We start from the raw sequence: 13438 nt of genomic DNA, 5'->3' as shown, positions 1-13438 counted from the left end.
GTCAGTTCAGTGCACAAGATAACCGAGAGGCGAGCGAGGGCGGCTTACCGTCCCTCCGAACCACCACAGGGGTCGGAGAGCTGAGCACCGTGGCGTTGGTCATCATGTTTCTCACTGCGCACGTGTAGTTCCCTGCGTCCGAGGCTTCAACTTTGGCTATGTACAAGTTGCCCGTCTTCTGGGAGATGAAACGACGGGCGTCCTGGTGCAGGAAGCCGCGCCGTCCGTTGAAAACCCAGGAATATTTGATCTCTGAAAATAAAATAAAAAAAGAACAAGATATATATAAATATAAAGACGTAATATATCTTCAGTGTTATTTTGTCCACAAATCCCATGCAGTCTACCGATAAACTGACCCCGTGCAGCCGACGCCTGAATGTTTAAAGGCTCAGTGAAATGGCTGAGTGTCCTAAGCTTCTTTAGTTAAATAGAATCAGTGGAGGGTTTAATTACAAGAGAAGATCTGATCCGTTAGATGTGACTGTACTATTCAAGTTGTGCAAAGTAAAACCTTCTACTATGCTCTAATAGCTATGACACCAGCTAATGGTCCAGTTCTTGAATATATAGTGTTTTGTCAAAGAGGAGGGACACAAAAAAACATTAAACTATGTGAATAAAAAGTCTGTAGTGGGTCATATTTTTGCAGTGAGTCACACGTTCGTTTATCCCCTTTACCATTGCTGCTGTCATTATTTTCCATCTGGCCCATATACGCTATCACCCATACTGTGTTTTATTCCACCTTAGAAAATAATCCAGAAGCAATGCACAACTTCTTTTGGCACCGAGAGATGGTCTGAGTTCAAATCGACGCATGCAAAAAATAATGTAGTGTCCTAATTTGAATTGGATTGCTCTGCGTGGCCGCCCTCACCGGGGAATACAGCGTAAGAATGCACGATCAGTCCGTGCTAGCTTTGAACCTGGAACTTTTATGACAAGGCAATGCAACACTCTCCAGCATAAGTGCAACATTTCCAGTGGAGTACTTTGTAATGTGTTGTAATATGTATTTCAGCTGAACCTCAAAAAGAACTGTTTTGGGGGGGGTTTGGGCTTTTCACTCATAGATAGAAAATACCACATAGGAGCTAGAGAATGCCCTTTTGGTATATATGAGGGACCAGGTGGTGGTTGCTGAACACGCAGCTGCAACATGGTAGAGAAAAAGATTGCGAGCGTGTAAAGTAGCTGGAATTGCCTTCCACGTGTAAGTAGTTTACGTCCATCGTTATTATTGCACCATATCATTTGTCCTGTGTATATTGCATATTTACTTCTATTTTTATTTCTTTTAGATTTGTAAATATGCAAATCTTGTATTTTGTTTTCTTATACTATTGTATTTTATTTTATTTATTTCATTGTTTTATGTGCTCATATGTGTCTCCCCAAACACATCCGCGACTGTACCGACCTTCCTACCTTCAAATCCCTGTCAAAAACACACCTTTTTAAAATTGCTTTTAATGTTTAGCTCAGTTTATTGTGTTTTTGATGTTATATTTCAGATTGTTTTGCTAATTTGATGTCCTTTTTATGTAAAGTGTCTTTGAGTATCTTGAAAAGCGCTTTTAAATAAAATGTATTATTATTATTATTATGTGCAACTGAGCTACTGTTTCACTCATGGATCAATAAAGTCTAAGTTTAAAGGTGGTCTCAGCCTTATTTAACGTTAGCCAAGCTTAGTTAGCCTATTTGAGCTAATATATTATGTTTTATTTAAGACTATATGTACGGCCATATCATAGACAGTACATAGACAGTAGTAATAAAGATGGAAGGCGGAACAGCTCCTCTAAAGTGAAGCCAAAGCAAGTAGAGCTCCCCCTGGTGGCTGGCTGCAGTGTAGGTCATAAGCTCCTCCCCCTCCATGTTAGTGGGCGGGACTTGGGCCAAACTAAAACCCGTTACATGTCAATTTTATTTTTTTTTTCAAGGATGGTTTCTGTCATTTTAGGTAGTTAATATCATGTTGATGCATGTTCAAGTGTCAATATTTTAGATAAGTTTTGTTTTAGTTATTTTGACTCTATAGAAACAGGATGTGACATCATGATGGCGACTACCAGTTGCCATGCCAACCGCTCCGTAAAGTACAGTGTATAATCCAACATTTCTTTGTAATTGATGGAGGTAGAGCAGAGCGTAGTACTGAATAAACAAAAACTCGAGTGAGTCTGGAGGAAGTGTGGGCGGGGCATCGATAACGCGTCTTCACGTGGCTCCACTCTTGGACCGTACTGATCAGACTCTGACAAGATGGTGCTACCCATATCCCCGGGAAAATAGCGCCAGTTTGGCCAATGCAAGGAAGTGGGGACGTATTGTCCATATTTATAGACAGTCTATGGCAATGACACCCTGATTATTATCATTAGTTGTAGTAGTGTCTAAATTACAGTGATCAGTATGTAATTCCAGAGGGAAGCAGGGTGTCCACCAACCAAAAGGTTAGCGGGTCGATCCCTGGTACGTGGACCACAAGCCAAAGTGTCCTTGAGCAAGACACTGAAGCCCGAATTGCTTACAGTTTACGAATGTGTGAGCGCTTGTGTGAACGAAGGCAATTCATTGTGAATGTAAAGAACCTTGAAAAGCACTGGTTTGTTTAGTAATGCTAACACGGACTCCAGCCCGTTGTCTGGAGTCTCTCTGTTGGGAGCTGATCATGCTCCTGCAAAGATCTGGCAGACGGTCATTTGGACGTGCTTTATTCGGCGACGGACTGAAGAATAACAGCACTGAAGTCATACACGTCCACCTGAGCACCGTGGAGGTGAATTTGTTTACAAGAAAAATGGCTCTGATCGGTTGGAGGATTATCCAATTGTGTTTCCGCTAACACCAAGATACCAGTAATTTAGTTCTTATTGTGAAATTGAAGGAGGCTGACAAATGCAGTGGACCTGTAACTACAGGCTACAGTATAATATGGTATACTTATCTAATTTCTTCTCTACTACTACTCATGCAGTTGTGTGCTACTACTGTACAGCATGTTGACTGCTGTGTGTCCCGCTCTCCCCATGCCCTCCTCTCCGCTTTGTATTGCTCCTGACGCTATGTAAATAAAACTGAATTGAAAATTGAATTGAATATTCGACGTCTGAATTGAGTGGCAGGGCTATTTTATAAAATCAAGCGCATAATATGACGCAGCTGTTTCATCTGCACATTAGTCCTTGATTAAAATTAGTCAAAACCATGAATATTTACATAATTGTGGCATTAATTAAGAATGTGACAGCTGCACGGCTGGTGTTATACTGTCTATATATCCTCTGTAGTACTGTGGTATGCAGTCTTCCCCTTACAACATAACATCAGAGCCTTTAAATTGTGTTTTCTGATCATGCAACGTTGCATGTGCTTATTTGTCACATAATAGAAGCTACAAAAGACTGTATTAGTTGGTGTACACAGATTAACAGGAATGCAGGTCACAATAAAGAAGGGAAAGGAACAATGAGAATATCAACGCACAAAGGTAAAACACACACGAGCAGAGAGGAGAAAGAGAGAGAGAGAGGGGGAGAGGTGTCTGCAGGGACGGCAGAATGAACTTGGCTGTTAGTGCAGGCCTCCTGCCTCAGACACATGACATTCCGCAGTCAGCCCCTTTGACTGGACAGATGTTAAAAAGTCCCGCTCGCTGCCTTCGGGGAAAACTGTGAATTAAAATCATTACAAGGAAAGTCAGAAACTGACAGACCTTTCATGATTAGGGGCTATCAGAGACCGGGTACGTTGAAGAGCCGCAGTCTCACTGCAACAGAGGACTTGCAGGCACATAATCTCCTGTCCTCTGACGAGAGTTTAATTCTCAGTGCAGCTTCTTTTTTTTTTGTCCGCTTACCGATTGATTGCACAGAAAAGCTTCAGATGACTCCTCTTTCAATAAGAAGCCTCACTGCATTCCTCAAGTGATGCAACAGCAAGCATTAAAGGGGCTTTGATATGACTTAAAACCTGGCGAGAGCAACCGAAAAAGCAACAACACACCACTTTGCACCACTTTTCAATTTTAGAACACCTCTAGCTAGCATTATCATGTCCTGCAAATCCCATCAAATGTGTGGCTATGCACCGGTTAGGATTTTAAAGCGGGTGGGAGGGGAGGGAAGGCCGAAGGGCAAATTGCTAAAAGTGTGGAATCCCACGTGGCCGCAGGTTTCAGCTGGAAACGGAGAGCGGAGCAAGGCTGGTACGCTGGCGTGAAATTGCGCTGGTGGGCACCGAACGGCTGCAGGGGTGCAGACCACTTTGAGGGCCTGCTAATCAGCAGCGCACAGGCACATGAGCCGACTCACAGCCGTGCTACGGGATAAACGCTCCCGCGGTCACAGCAGCAGCAGCAGCAGCAGCCACCGGCAGCCTTTATTACCCAACAGATAACCTGCCCACACTGAGAAATGACAGCTGGGGGAAGTGGAGCACTGGAGACTTTATAGAAGACAGCGTGGTCACAGATCATATGGGCGAGAAAAGTGAGCTCAAGGTTAAGAAGTATGAGACTATGAACTATAGATGTGAAGGCACGGGTCTGAGCGGCTGATCATAAAAAAATAAAAAATAAACTTCCCGGTATGACAGATAAGGGGAAGAAGTGAGTCAGAGGAGCAGCAGGAAAGAGAAGGTGGGAAGGTGTAAAAACAAAAGAGACACAGCAGCGTTACAGGGCGATAATAAGCAGCAGAGTGAGGAACAATAAAGATCGCTGAGGCAGGCAGGAGAGTGAGGCTACAGCAGGCAACGCAGAAGAGTTAGGACGGAGCGCCGTACCTCCGTAATGGGGCGGAGGGCCGCAGAGCAGAACCACAGCTTGACCCTCCTTCACCGACACCGTGTTCCTCGACTTCTTGCTGAAGTTCTGCAGAACTGTCGGGGATGAAAAAAAAAATAAATAAATGCACACATTTTTTCAGGGTTTGACAGCTGTAATCGCTCTTTTCCTAAAGGCTGCGCTCCAGGAAGGGCATCTCAGTCCTTGTCTTTTCACTCCACCTTACAAGTCAAAGCAAACGCTGCTCCGTTAATATCACCGGAATGACGCCATGCCCGGGAGAATCGGGCAGAGGGTGCGCCAGAGCGCCCCTCACCCAGCTTTTGAGATTACTTTCACCTTTAATTAAATGCTGCTGTGCCGCGTGAGAGGAAAAGCGGCGGGAAGACATATCAATCCTAATGTCTTAGAAATACCAGCAAGTCCCAGGAAGGATCAAGCAAATATCAGAAGAGGTCAAATCAGAGCCCAACTGATTAACCCCCCCCTCCCGAAGACTCGCAGTCTTCATTTCTTTGTGCATGCTACACTAATATGAAGAGGTCTCTGTAAGACCTCCTACTGGTATTTTATCATCTCTGTCAGCACTTGTTTATGTATTATTGAGAAGTTCTTTAACTTGGACTTAAATAGAGTTTATTGACCCACAAGGGAAATTACTTGGTCACAGTAGCTCAGGTGCACATAAAATAATAATAATAATGATAAAAACACTCTTGGAATCCACTAGTAAAAAGAAAAATAGGTGTAAGATAGTGTAAGATAGAAAAATAAAATAAAAAATTATAATGCAATAAATAAAATAAAAAAATAAAAAAATAAAAAAAGTTAAATAAATAGATAAAAGCAAAGAAAATTACAAGATTTATTATTCAAGTAGAAGTGAAAGTAAACTTAAAAAATAATAAAACCACTAGTAAAAACAAATATGTTGAAGATACTGCAAGACAGAAAAATAAATAAAATAAAAAAATGAAGAAATTTACAAGATTTATTATTTAAGTACAAGCGAAAGTAGATTTAAAAAAATAATAATAAAAACACTCTTGAAAACCACCAGTAAAAAGAAAAATAGGTGTAAGATAGAAAAATAAAACAAAAAATGATAATGCAATAAATAAAATTTTAAAAAATATTTAAATAAATAAAATTAAAAATTAAATAAAAGAAGCAAAGACAATTACAAGATTCATTATTTATTTATTTGTTTAATAGAAGCGACAGTAGACCTAAAAAAGTTTCTACATTCGTAGTCAGTTATGGAAATAATTTGAGTGGAAATTAAAAATAAGGTATTTTAATAAACGTCTCATTATTTCAACGCACGTGAAAGAACCTAATGTGGAATTATGTTGGAGAAAATGAGGAAACACTGGAGATAGTTCACACATCTTTTGGGACTGCCCAGCACTAGACCCACTGATATTCCTACTGGGAGCTTATACCTAAGGATACATATAGTCTGGATCAAATATACATGTTACGGATACTTTTACTGATTGATAAGAAAATGATAACCGTCAACTGGAAGGATCCAAAACCAACGACCATAACTCAGTGGGTGCAGAGACTGAGGAGGGTCTAGACAACGGAGCGAATGGCTGCAAGTCTGCAACTGGAAACAGACACTTTGGAACAAAGGTGGAAAGGTGGTGTATTACTCTGAATTTGGATGACTGATGGAGGAATATGGGTTATTGTAAGATTGATGTGTTTCTCTGTGATTGATGTTGTATTGCTGTAATACCCCTTGGTACAAATATCTATTCTCCATGTGATTTACCTTTATGGTATTTCTATCGCATTCTGTTTACTTGTATTTTAATTCATTGGGTTATATGTCAGCGAATGTTTTGTTTTGTGGAAAAATTAAAATATCTAAATAAAAAGTTTCTACATTCAATTCAGAGAAGAAGATTTTCTTTTTATCATCCTAGCACACTAAGGATAGGCGTAAATTTTAAGTGGTACCTTTTACCTGCTGTTAATGCCAGATAAAATAGAAAGTCAGTTCTTCTTCCTCTTCCTCCAGGGGACAATAAATGAGTGTGCCAAATTTTCTGGCAGTCAGGCCGTGAGTTGCTGAGATATCCGTCTACAAAAGCAGCAGAGGGACCAGCTGGCCAACTCTGCCACGGGAAACCAAAGTGAACTAAAGGAAATGCTTGTGTATGTTTTTATATAGCGCTTTTCTACCTGTTGGTGCTTCACAGTCACAATGACACGTCTACCCCGTGTGTGGTCCGTGTACCGGGGATCAAACCGCTAACCCTGATGTGTTCGGATCCAGGACTCATCCCGATGACTTTTGCACCTATGCTAAACAATCCAACTGCAGATTTATTTATTTATTTTGTGTGGCACCTAACAAGACCCATTTCCCACGAGCTCTGAGCATTTGCAGGCTAAACGTCCACAAGGACTGAAAAGCTGTTTTCATAAATGAGTAAACTGCAGTGGAGCTGGTGAATGCAGAGGAACACCCAGAGGCTTACGTCTCCTTCAGCTCTCTGCACTTTATTCACTTCACAGTCACATTTACATCCTCCATGGACAGTTTGGAAAGTTAAAACATTTACTGCATAGTTTTTGCCTTTGTACATACTGTGTATTGTTCTGTTTTAGTTATTTTGGTCCTTATAAAGTGTCTTGTTCTTGCACGTCATGCTTCTGCTCTTCTGACTTAAATTGCCCCCCCCCCCCCGGAACAATAAAAGTTTTCTGAATCTGAATCTGAATCTCTGTATTTCTAGATCCATAACTAGCTAACACGGCTACTGGGGTAGATCGTGTTCTGGATGCAGGGTCGTGAACACTGCGGCCGTTCACGTCTGCAGAGACGTTTCTAAAGCACGACAGTCTACTCACATGCAAACTGGACTCTTGCCTCCCTGCTCACGACAGTCCCGAACGCGTTGGTGGCGATGCACTGATACACTCCTCCGTGATTGATGACGTGAGGGTTGGTGATCAGCAGGTTCCCCTCCACGAGGCTGTAGTTCAGATCTGAGTCTGTGTTTATCTCCTTCCCATCCACTTTCCACCTGTTGATGAGGTAAATCACATTCTGCATTTTTTTTTTGCTGAGGGAAATGCTGGGATAGAACGTGAACAAACAGAAATCCACATTTCTAATGGTTGAGTCAAATATAACAACAGATGTTACACGCTCTGAGCTTCACCTTGCAGATAATCACAGAGTGGTGGAAACGCTCACCTGTAATGCGGAGCCGGGTTTCCCTTTGCTTTGCAATTAATGAACACCTGCTTATCTCCGGTGCTCATTGGGAAAATGCTGTCACTCGGCTCCTGGGTGAAGACAGGACCGTGACGCGTATTCTCTGTTAAAATAAAAAAAAAAAAAAAAAAAATTAAAAAAAACACATTAGCTGTTCAAAGGCACAAAGCGAGTGACAGTGAATTAAGGCAAAAACTCATCACTTAGCGCTCAGGTGACTGTATGCACACTCTCCACCCGTTATAATTAGCTGCCAACATGAGCTCTGAGCAGATTCTGCATTTTATTAAAGCCTCTTCTTGTGTCAACAGGCAGATAATACACTATGATGAGGGCGCAATTAACTGAAGATAACCCTGTAGCACATAGGCCATCTGCAGCACGGCCGTAAATACATTTTATTTTCTTCACAACATTTACACTCGTGGAGATGACTTTATTAGTGTAATTATATACATGACACAAATACCTTTGGCATACAACGTGTGGAATGGATGAGCATTTGCTGATACAGGACATAACAAATAGTTGTAGATGTGGAAAAAAACAAACAAAAACACAGCTCATTTCGTTTCGTTTTGTGTTCATATGCTGTGGTCGCTTCAGGAAGCAGCTGTCATTGGGGCGAGAGACAACCATTCACACTCCTACCTCCACACACCTACGGCCAATTTAGAATCACCAATGAACCTAACCAGCATGTCTTTGGACGGTGGGAGGAAGCTGGAGAACCTGGAGAGAACCCACGCAGACACAGGGAGAACATGCAAACTCCACACAGAAAGGACCAAGTCGGCCATGATGGATCAGAACCCAGAACCTTCTTGCTGTGAGGCATCAGTGCTAACCACCACGCCACTGTGCAGCCATAAAAAGTTAATATTAGACTTTTTATTTTTACTAACCTGATTCAAAAAGCAAAGGTGCGACAAGTCAAGTGCAAAAAAAAAAAAAAAGCCGATATTTTAGGACGTCTCGTGTGTAAAAAAATAAACAAAACCTGGTGCTTCTCCAGATTCAGAAGACAAACACTCAGATGAATAATAATAATAATAATTCGGACGACCACATACCTTGTGTGTATAAAGTCTAAAACTGCATCTGAATATTGTTCCAAGGCTGTGCATGTGCTCCGTTTAATTTCTTCTTCATCGTCGTCTTGTTCTTCTGCGAAAACGTCCAATTTTATACGAATCACATAATGACTGATTTCTTGTTTAATTGTCTTTCTGTTTTTTATTAAACAATATTACTTGTTTAGAATTTCTTTTTGTGTTTGCTTTTAAAACCAAACTTTCATTCATCTTCTCCAGTCTATCTCAGGGCTAACACAGAGAGACAGACAACCATTCACACTCACATCTACGGCCAGTTTAGAATCACCAATGAACCTAACCAGCGTGTCTTTGGACGGTGGGAGGAAGCTGGAGAACCTGGAGAGAACCCACGCAGACACAGGGAGAACATGCAAACTCCACACAGAAAGGAACCAGACGGCCCGTGGATTAGAACCCAGAACCTTCTTGCTGTGAGGCATCAGTGCTAACCACCATGTCACTGTGCTGCCCGAGTACGAAGTTGAAAATAGGATAATACTTAATCAATTTGACAAATATTCTAAAAAAAAAAAAAAACTGCTCATGTCATTAGGGTTTATTGTGTGTGGACCAATGGGCAAAAAAAAATGTCAATTTGATTCATTTAAAATGAAACCTACAGCACACAAACCGTGCAAACCCAATACATTCTGAAGCCTAAAATCATAAATCATACACAGAATCAGAACAAGAGCAGAAAGCTGTGACGTGTCGAGTGTAATTAGAGAGACTGACAAGTTACCCAGCTGGCTAATCGAGCTGTGCTTATTTTCATCATTATTTTATTGCGAGTAGGGATAACTTGGTTACGGCGCTTACGTGAGAGTTGCAATAATCAGAGTATTGCCTTACTCTGCTGATAATCTAATTAGCAGGAGCCCTGTCAAGCTGCTGTCTATACGTGTGTTGTTTGAGCGTGTGTGTGTGTGTGTGCGTCTGCCCTGTCAGGCTTGTAGCGTTGGTTTGCTCCAGCCAAACTATCAATACACGGGAGTAATTAGCCGATGTAGCACTAATTACTCCCGTGAAATCCAACGTTTCTTCAAACGATGCACCGCTCGCACACACAAACACTGGTGTCACTTTCTTCTGACACCGCGCGTCACGTTAACAGGGACGTTTAGCGCCGCTGCTCTCGGAAGAAATTAAAAAAAAATTGTTCATTTCCCCTTTTTCCGCGCTTGCTTCGTCTTTATGCACGTCTCTGACCTTGAACAGGACAAAGAATGCTCCCTCCCACATCATCCTCATCATCATCATCATCCTAATGAGAGCGGGAGTCTTTGCCTCAGGTAAGGGCCTTGTTTCCCCTGTCCTCTGAGGGAGGTGCCTTTAATTTTTTTCACCCCCGGTTCCAGCGTCCTTTAAATTAAACAAATTAATGAAGCTTTAATAGTCGGTTTATTTCACCTGGGAAATGACTGGGAGAGCAAGCCTGCCCCGTAAACACACGAACTGGAGGCGAACCGCTAGCACGCAGGAACACACGCGCACATACAAATTGCTCTTAATTAGGTTTCATGGGAACGCGTGCAAGCGGGCGGGAGCTCGACCGCCGCAGCTACACATGCATACGAAGCACGGCACGCATGGCCCTCCGTTCCAGGCTGCACGGTGCACCGGCTCCCGGCGAAAAGGCTGACTTGAGGCGAGGCGCTAAATCAATGAGAACGGAACCATAAATAACAGTAAAACACAGCCCTCTCCATATGCTGTATAAACGTAAATGTATTTGTTTGATGGCCTGTAAACGGTTGACTTGAGCTGAGCACACAGCGTATCCCTCAGATGTGACTGTCGGCATTAAATCGCCGGGCTGCGCGGGGTTACACCATCCAGGCATAAAGTGAGAGCGCTTAGTGAAATTTTAATGCTGGGGCTATAACTCATGCAGGTGTTAGGAAACCAAAACCTGGTGTTAGTCTGCTTTTTCCTCAATGCATATCGTGGGTGTAGGTAGTTTAGAGTACAGAGGAGAAAAAAATAGCTGGAAATAGCTGGTGTTGATTTGCACAGTGCTTGGCCACATTTCATATAAGTGGTGGCATGTGGACATGGAAATCTGTATAAGAAAACAGTGCAGCAGATCTCCTATAAACCAATCGGGCATAACATTATGACCACCTCCTTGATATTGCGTAGGTCTCCCTTGGACATGGTTCTTCTGAGGGTGTCCTGCGGTGCCTGGCAACATAATGTTATTAGTCAGGGGCCTTTGAGGGGAGGGGCCTCTGTGGATCATCCCACAGATACTTGATCAGTTTGGGATCTAGTGAATTTGGAGGCCAGGTCAACACCTTGTGCTGTTCTTCATGTTTTTTTGTTTTTTTTTAGCTGTTTCTAAGCCGTTCCTGCTGGGGATGGCTGCTGTCATCAAGGAGTGTCATTGCTATGGGGTGTTGGTGTCTGGTCTGGTTTAGGTGGGTGCTACATGTCTAAGTAACATCCACACCAATGAATGCCAGGTCCTAAAGTTTCCCAGCAGAACATTGAATTGTCACAAGATGGTCGATGTTATTCACTTCTCCTGTCAGTGGTCATAATGTTGTGGCCGATCGGTGTATGTTAGCCTCTTTCTAGATGTAACTCTGACAGTGAGCCAGAGGTGCTCTGAGAAGAAAACCTGAACTCCACTTGAGATCCTTACCTCGTGACAGCGCCCTAATGTTAAATAGGAAAAACGAATTTCAGACTCTAAAAATCTAAAAAGGAAATTTTCAAATTTGACCATGTCTTTAATGCGGTGGACTCACATACAAAAGTGACCAAATCTGGGATCCCCTCTGAGGCTGCTGTCATCCCTTTGAAATGAAATGATATCCTAAACATGCACGATAAAGAGACAATCCCTCCCTGTGAGAAATGTACTACCGTGCATATCAGTTGTGTCACGAGAGGCGACCTGGATCCAGCGCTGCTCACCAGCAAGGCACTCTTTGAGTGACAGAAGGATTAACAGTTCCCATGGCAACAGCATCTTCATTTTCCAAGGTCAAAGACTCTCCTCCTTCCCATCCAGTCGCCACAGAGTGGAGAATATTTCCTGGGCAAAGCACTCCTCCGTTTGGCTGTGGAAGAAAAAGAAGGGCATATGAGCGGTGTGGAGATGAGGAGACGGAGTCCACATCAAGCCTTCTGGGGGAGAGAAATAAAAAATAAAAACGTCTGGAACTCGTGGAAAATCGGTGAGCCATTAATAATTCATTCAACCAAATAAGCAGAGCCAAAATCCCATGCCGAAGGGCCAGCTAGCGGCTGATACAGGAGAGCTGATATTTAGTGTACACATACTGCTGCAACACTATCTCCCAGGAGCAAGTCAAATAAAAAAAGAAGCTCAGAGCAGCGGCGGCGGCGGCGGCGGCAACAGATGAGCACAGAATCTTGCCAAAGGTGATGTTAAGCTTGCTGAAAAGTGTTGGTTCGGCGTATTTACCCTGAAAAAATATGGGATGTGTTAAGAGCCCAGTATTTATCGTGGGGAATACTAACGCATGAAGACAGGCGAGATAAAGCAAAGAAGAAAAAAACAAATCGTCCCATGGATCATGATGCCAAAAACTGTTACCGTTAACTTGAACCTAAAAAGTAAAGCTTTTATTATTCTGTCAACCCGATTCACTAATATCACAGGTGAATAACACAGCTTTTCAGCAGTTTTAGATTATCAGTGAGTGAGACGTCACACATTTTCATTTTTCAAGTTGACATATTATATTCCATATATTTTAATTGGGGAAATGGTGTGCCAATGCAAACTCCTGTACCCAGCAAAACTGAGACAAGCGTGCCCACGTGACGCCCCAGGTACACCCTGAACAGGTCTCCAACCATTCACACTCACACCTACGGCCAATTTAGAATCACCAGTGAAAATAACCAGCATGTGTTTGGACGATGGGAGGAAGCTGGAGTACCCGGAGAGAACCCACGCAGACACAGGGAGAACATGCAAACTCTACACAGAAAGGAACCAGTCGGCCCATGGATTAGAACCCAGAGAATCTTGTCTGTGAAGGTTCTCCATCGTCCAGGTCATGGTATATATCCAAGAAGCTTTAAATAAAGGTAACTGGACTTGTAGAGTTTTTTTTTGAGAAGACGTTTCATCCGAGTACCTTCTTGAGTTCCAAGGGACTGGAGGGAAGTTGAGGTTGAGTTGAGGAACATCAGAAAAAACTTGCTTGACTTGTTTCTGTTAACGATCAGAAACTGGCATGACTAGTGTCCATTAACAACTAGATACTTACCTGTCGTTGGGGGGTACTGTATGAATGGGAACCCTATAGACCCATTATCAGTCAGAAG

General features: G+C 42.5%; 1 protein-coding gene across 1 annotated transcript in view; it reads right to left on the bottom strand.

Annotated features, from left to right (window-relative positions):
• Positions 1–12231, bottom strand: part of cntn6 (contactin 6) — a 50211-nt gene extending 37980 nt beyond the window's left edge. Inside the window, exons 1-5 of the mRNA XM_084543427.1 lie at positions 12053–12231; positions 8013–8136; positions 7664–7839; positions 4795–4890; positions 49–252 (exon numbers count right to left, since the gene is read on the bottom strand). Coding sequence (XP_084399553.1) covers positions 49–252; positions 4795–4890; positions 7664–7839; positions 8013–8136; positions 12053–12113 — 661 coding nt within the window. The 5' untranslated portion in view covers positions 12114–12231. The remainder of the gene's footprint in view (positions 1–48; positions 253–4794; positions 4891–7663; positions 7840–8012; positions 8137–12052) is intronic.
• Between the last annotated feature and the right edge of the window lie 1207 nt (positions 12232–13438).

Source organism: Chelon labrosus (assembly GCF_963514085.1).
Source record: "Chelon labrosus genome assembly, chromosome: 4".
Classification (NCBI taxonomy): domain Eukaryota; kingdom Metazoa; phylum Chordata; class Actinopteri; order Mugiliformes; family Mugilidae; genus Chelon; species Chelon labrosus.
The sequence above is the reverse complement of the archived record's forward strand: the minus strand, read 5'-3'. Positions and strand labels throughout refer to the sequence as shown.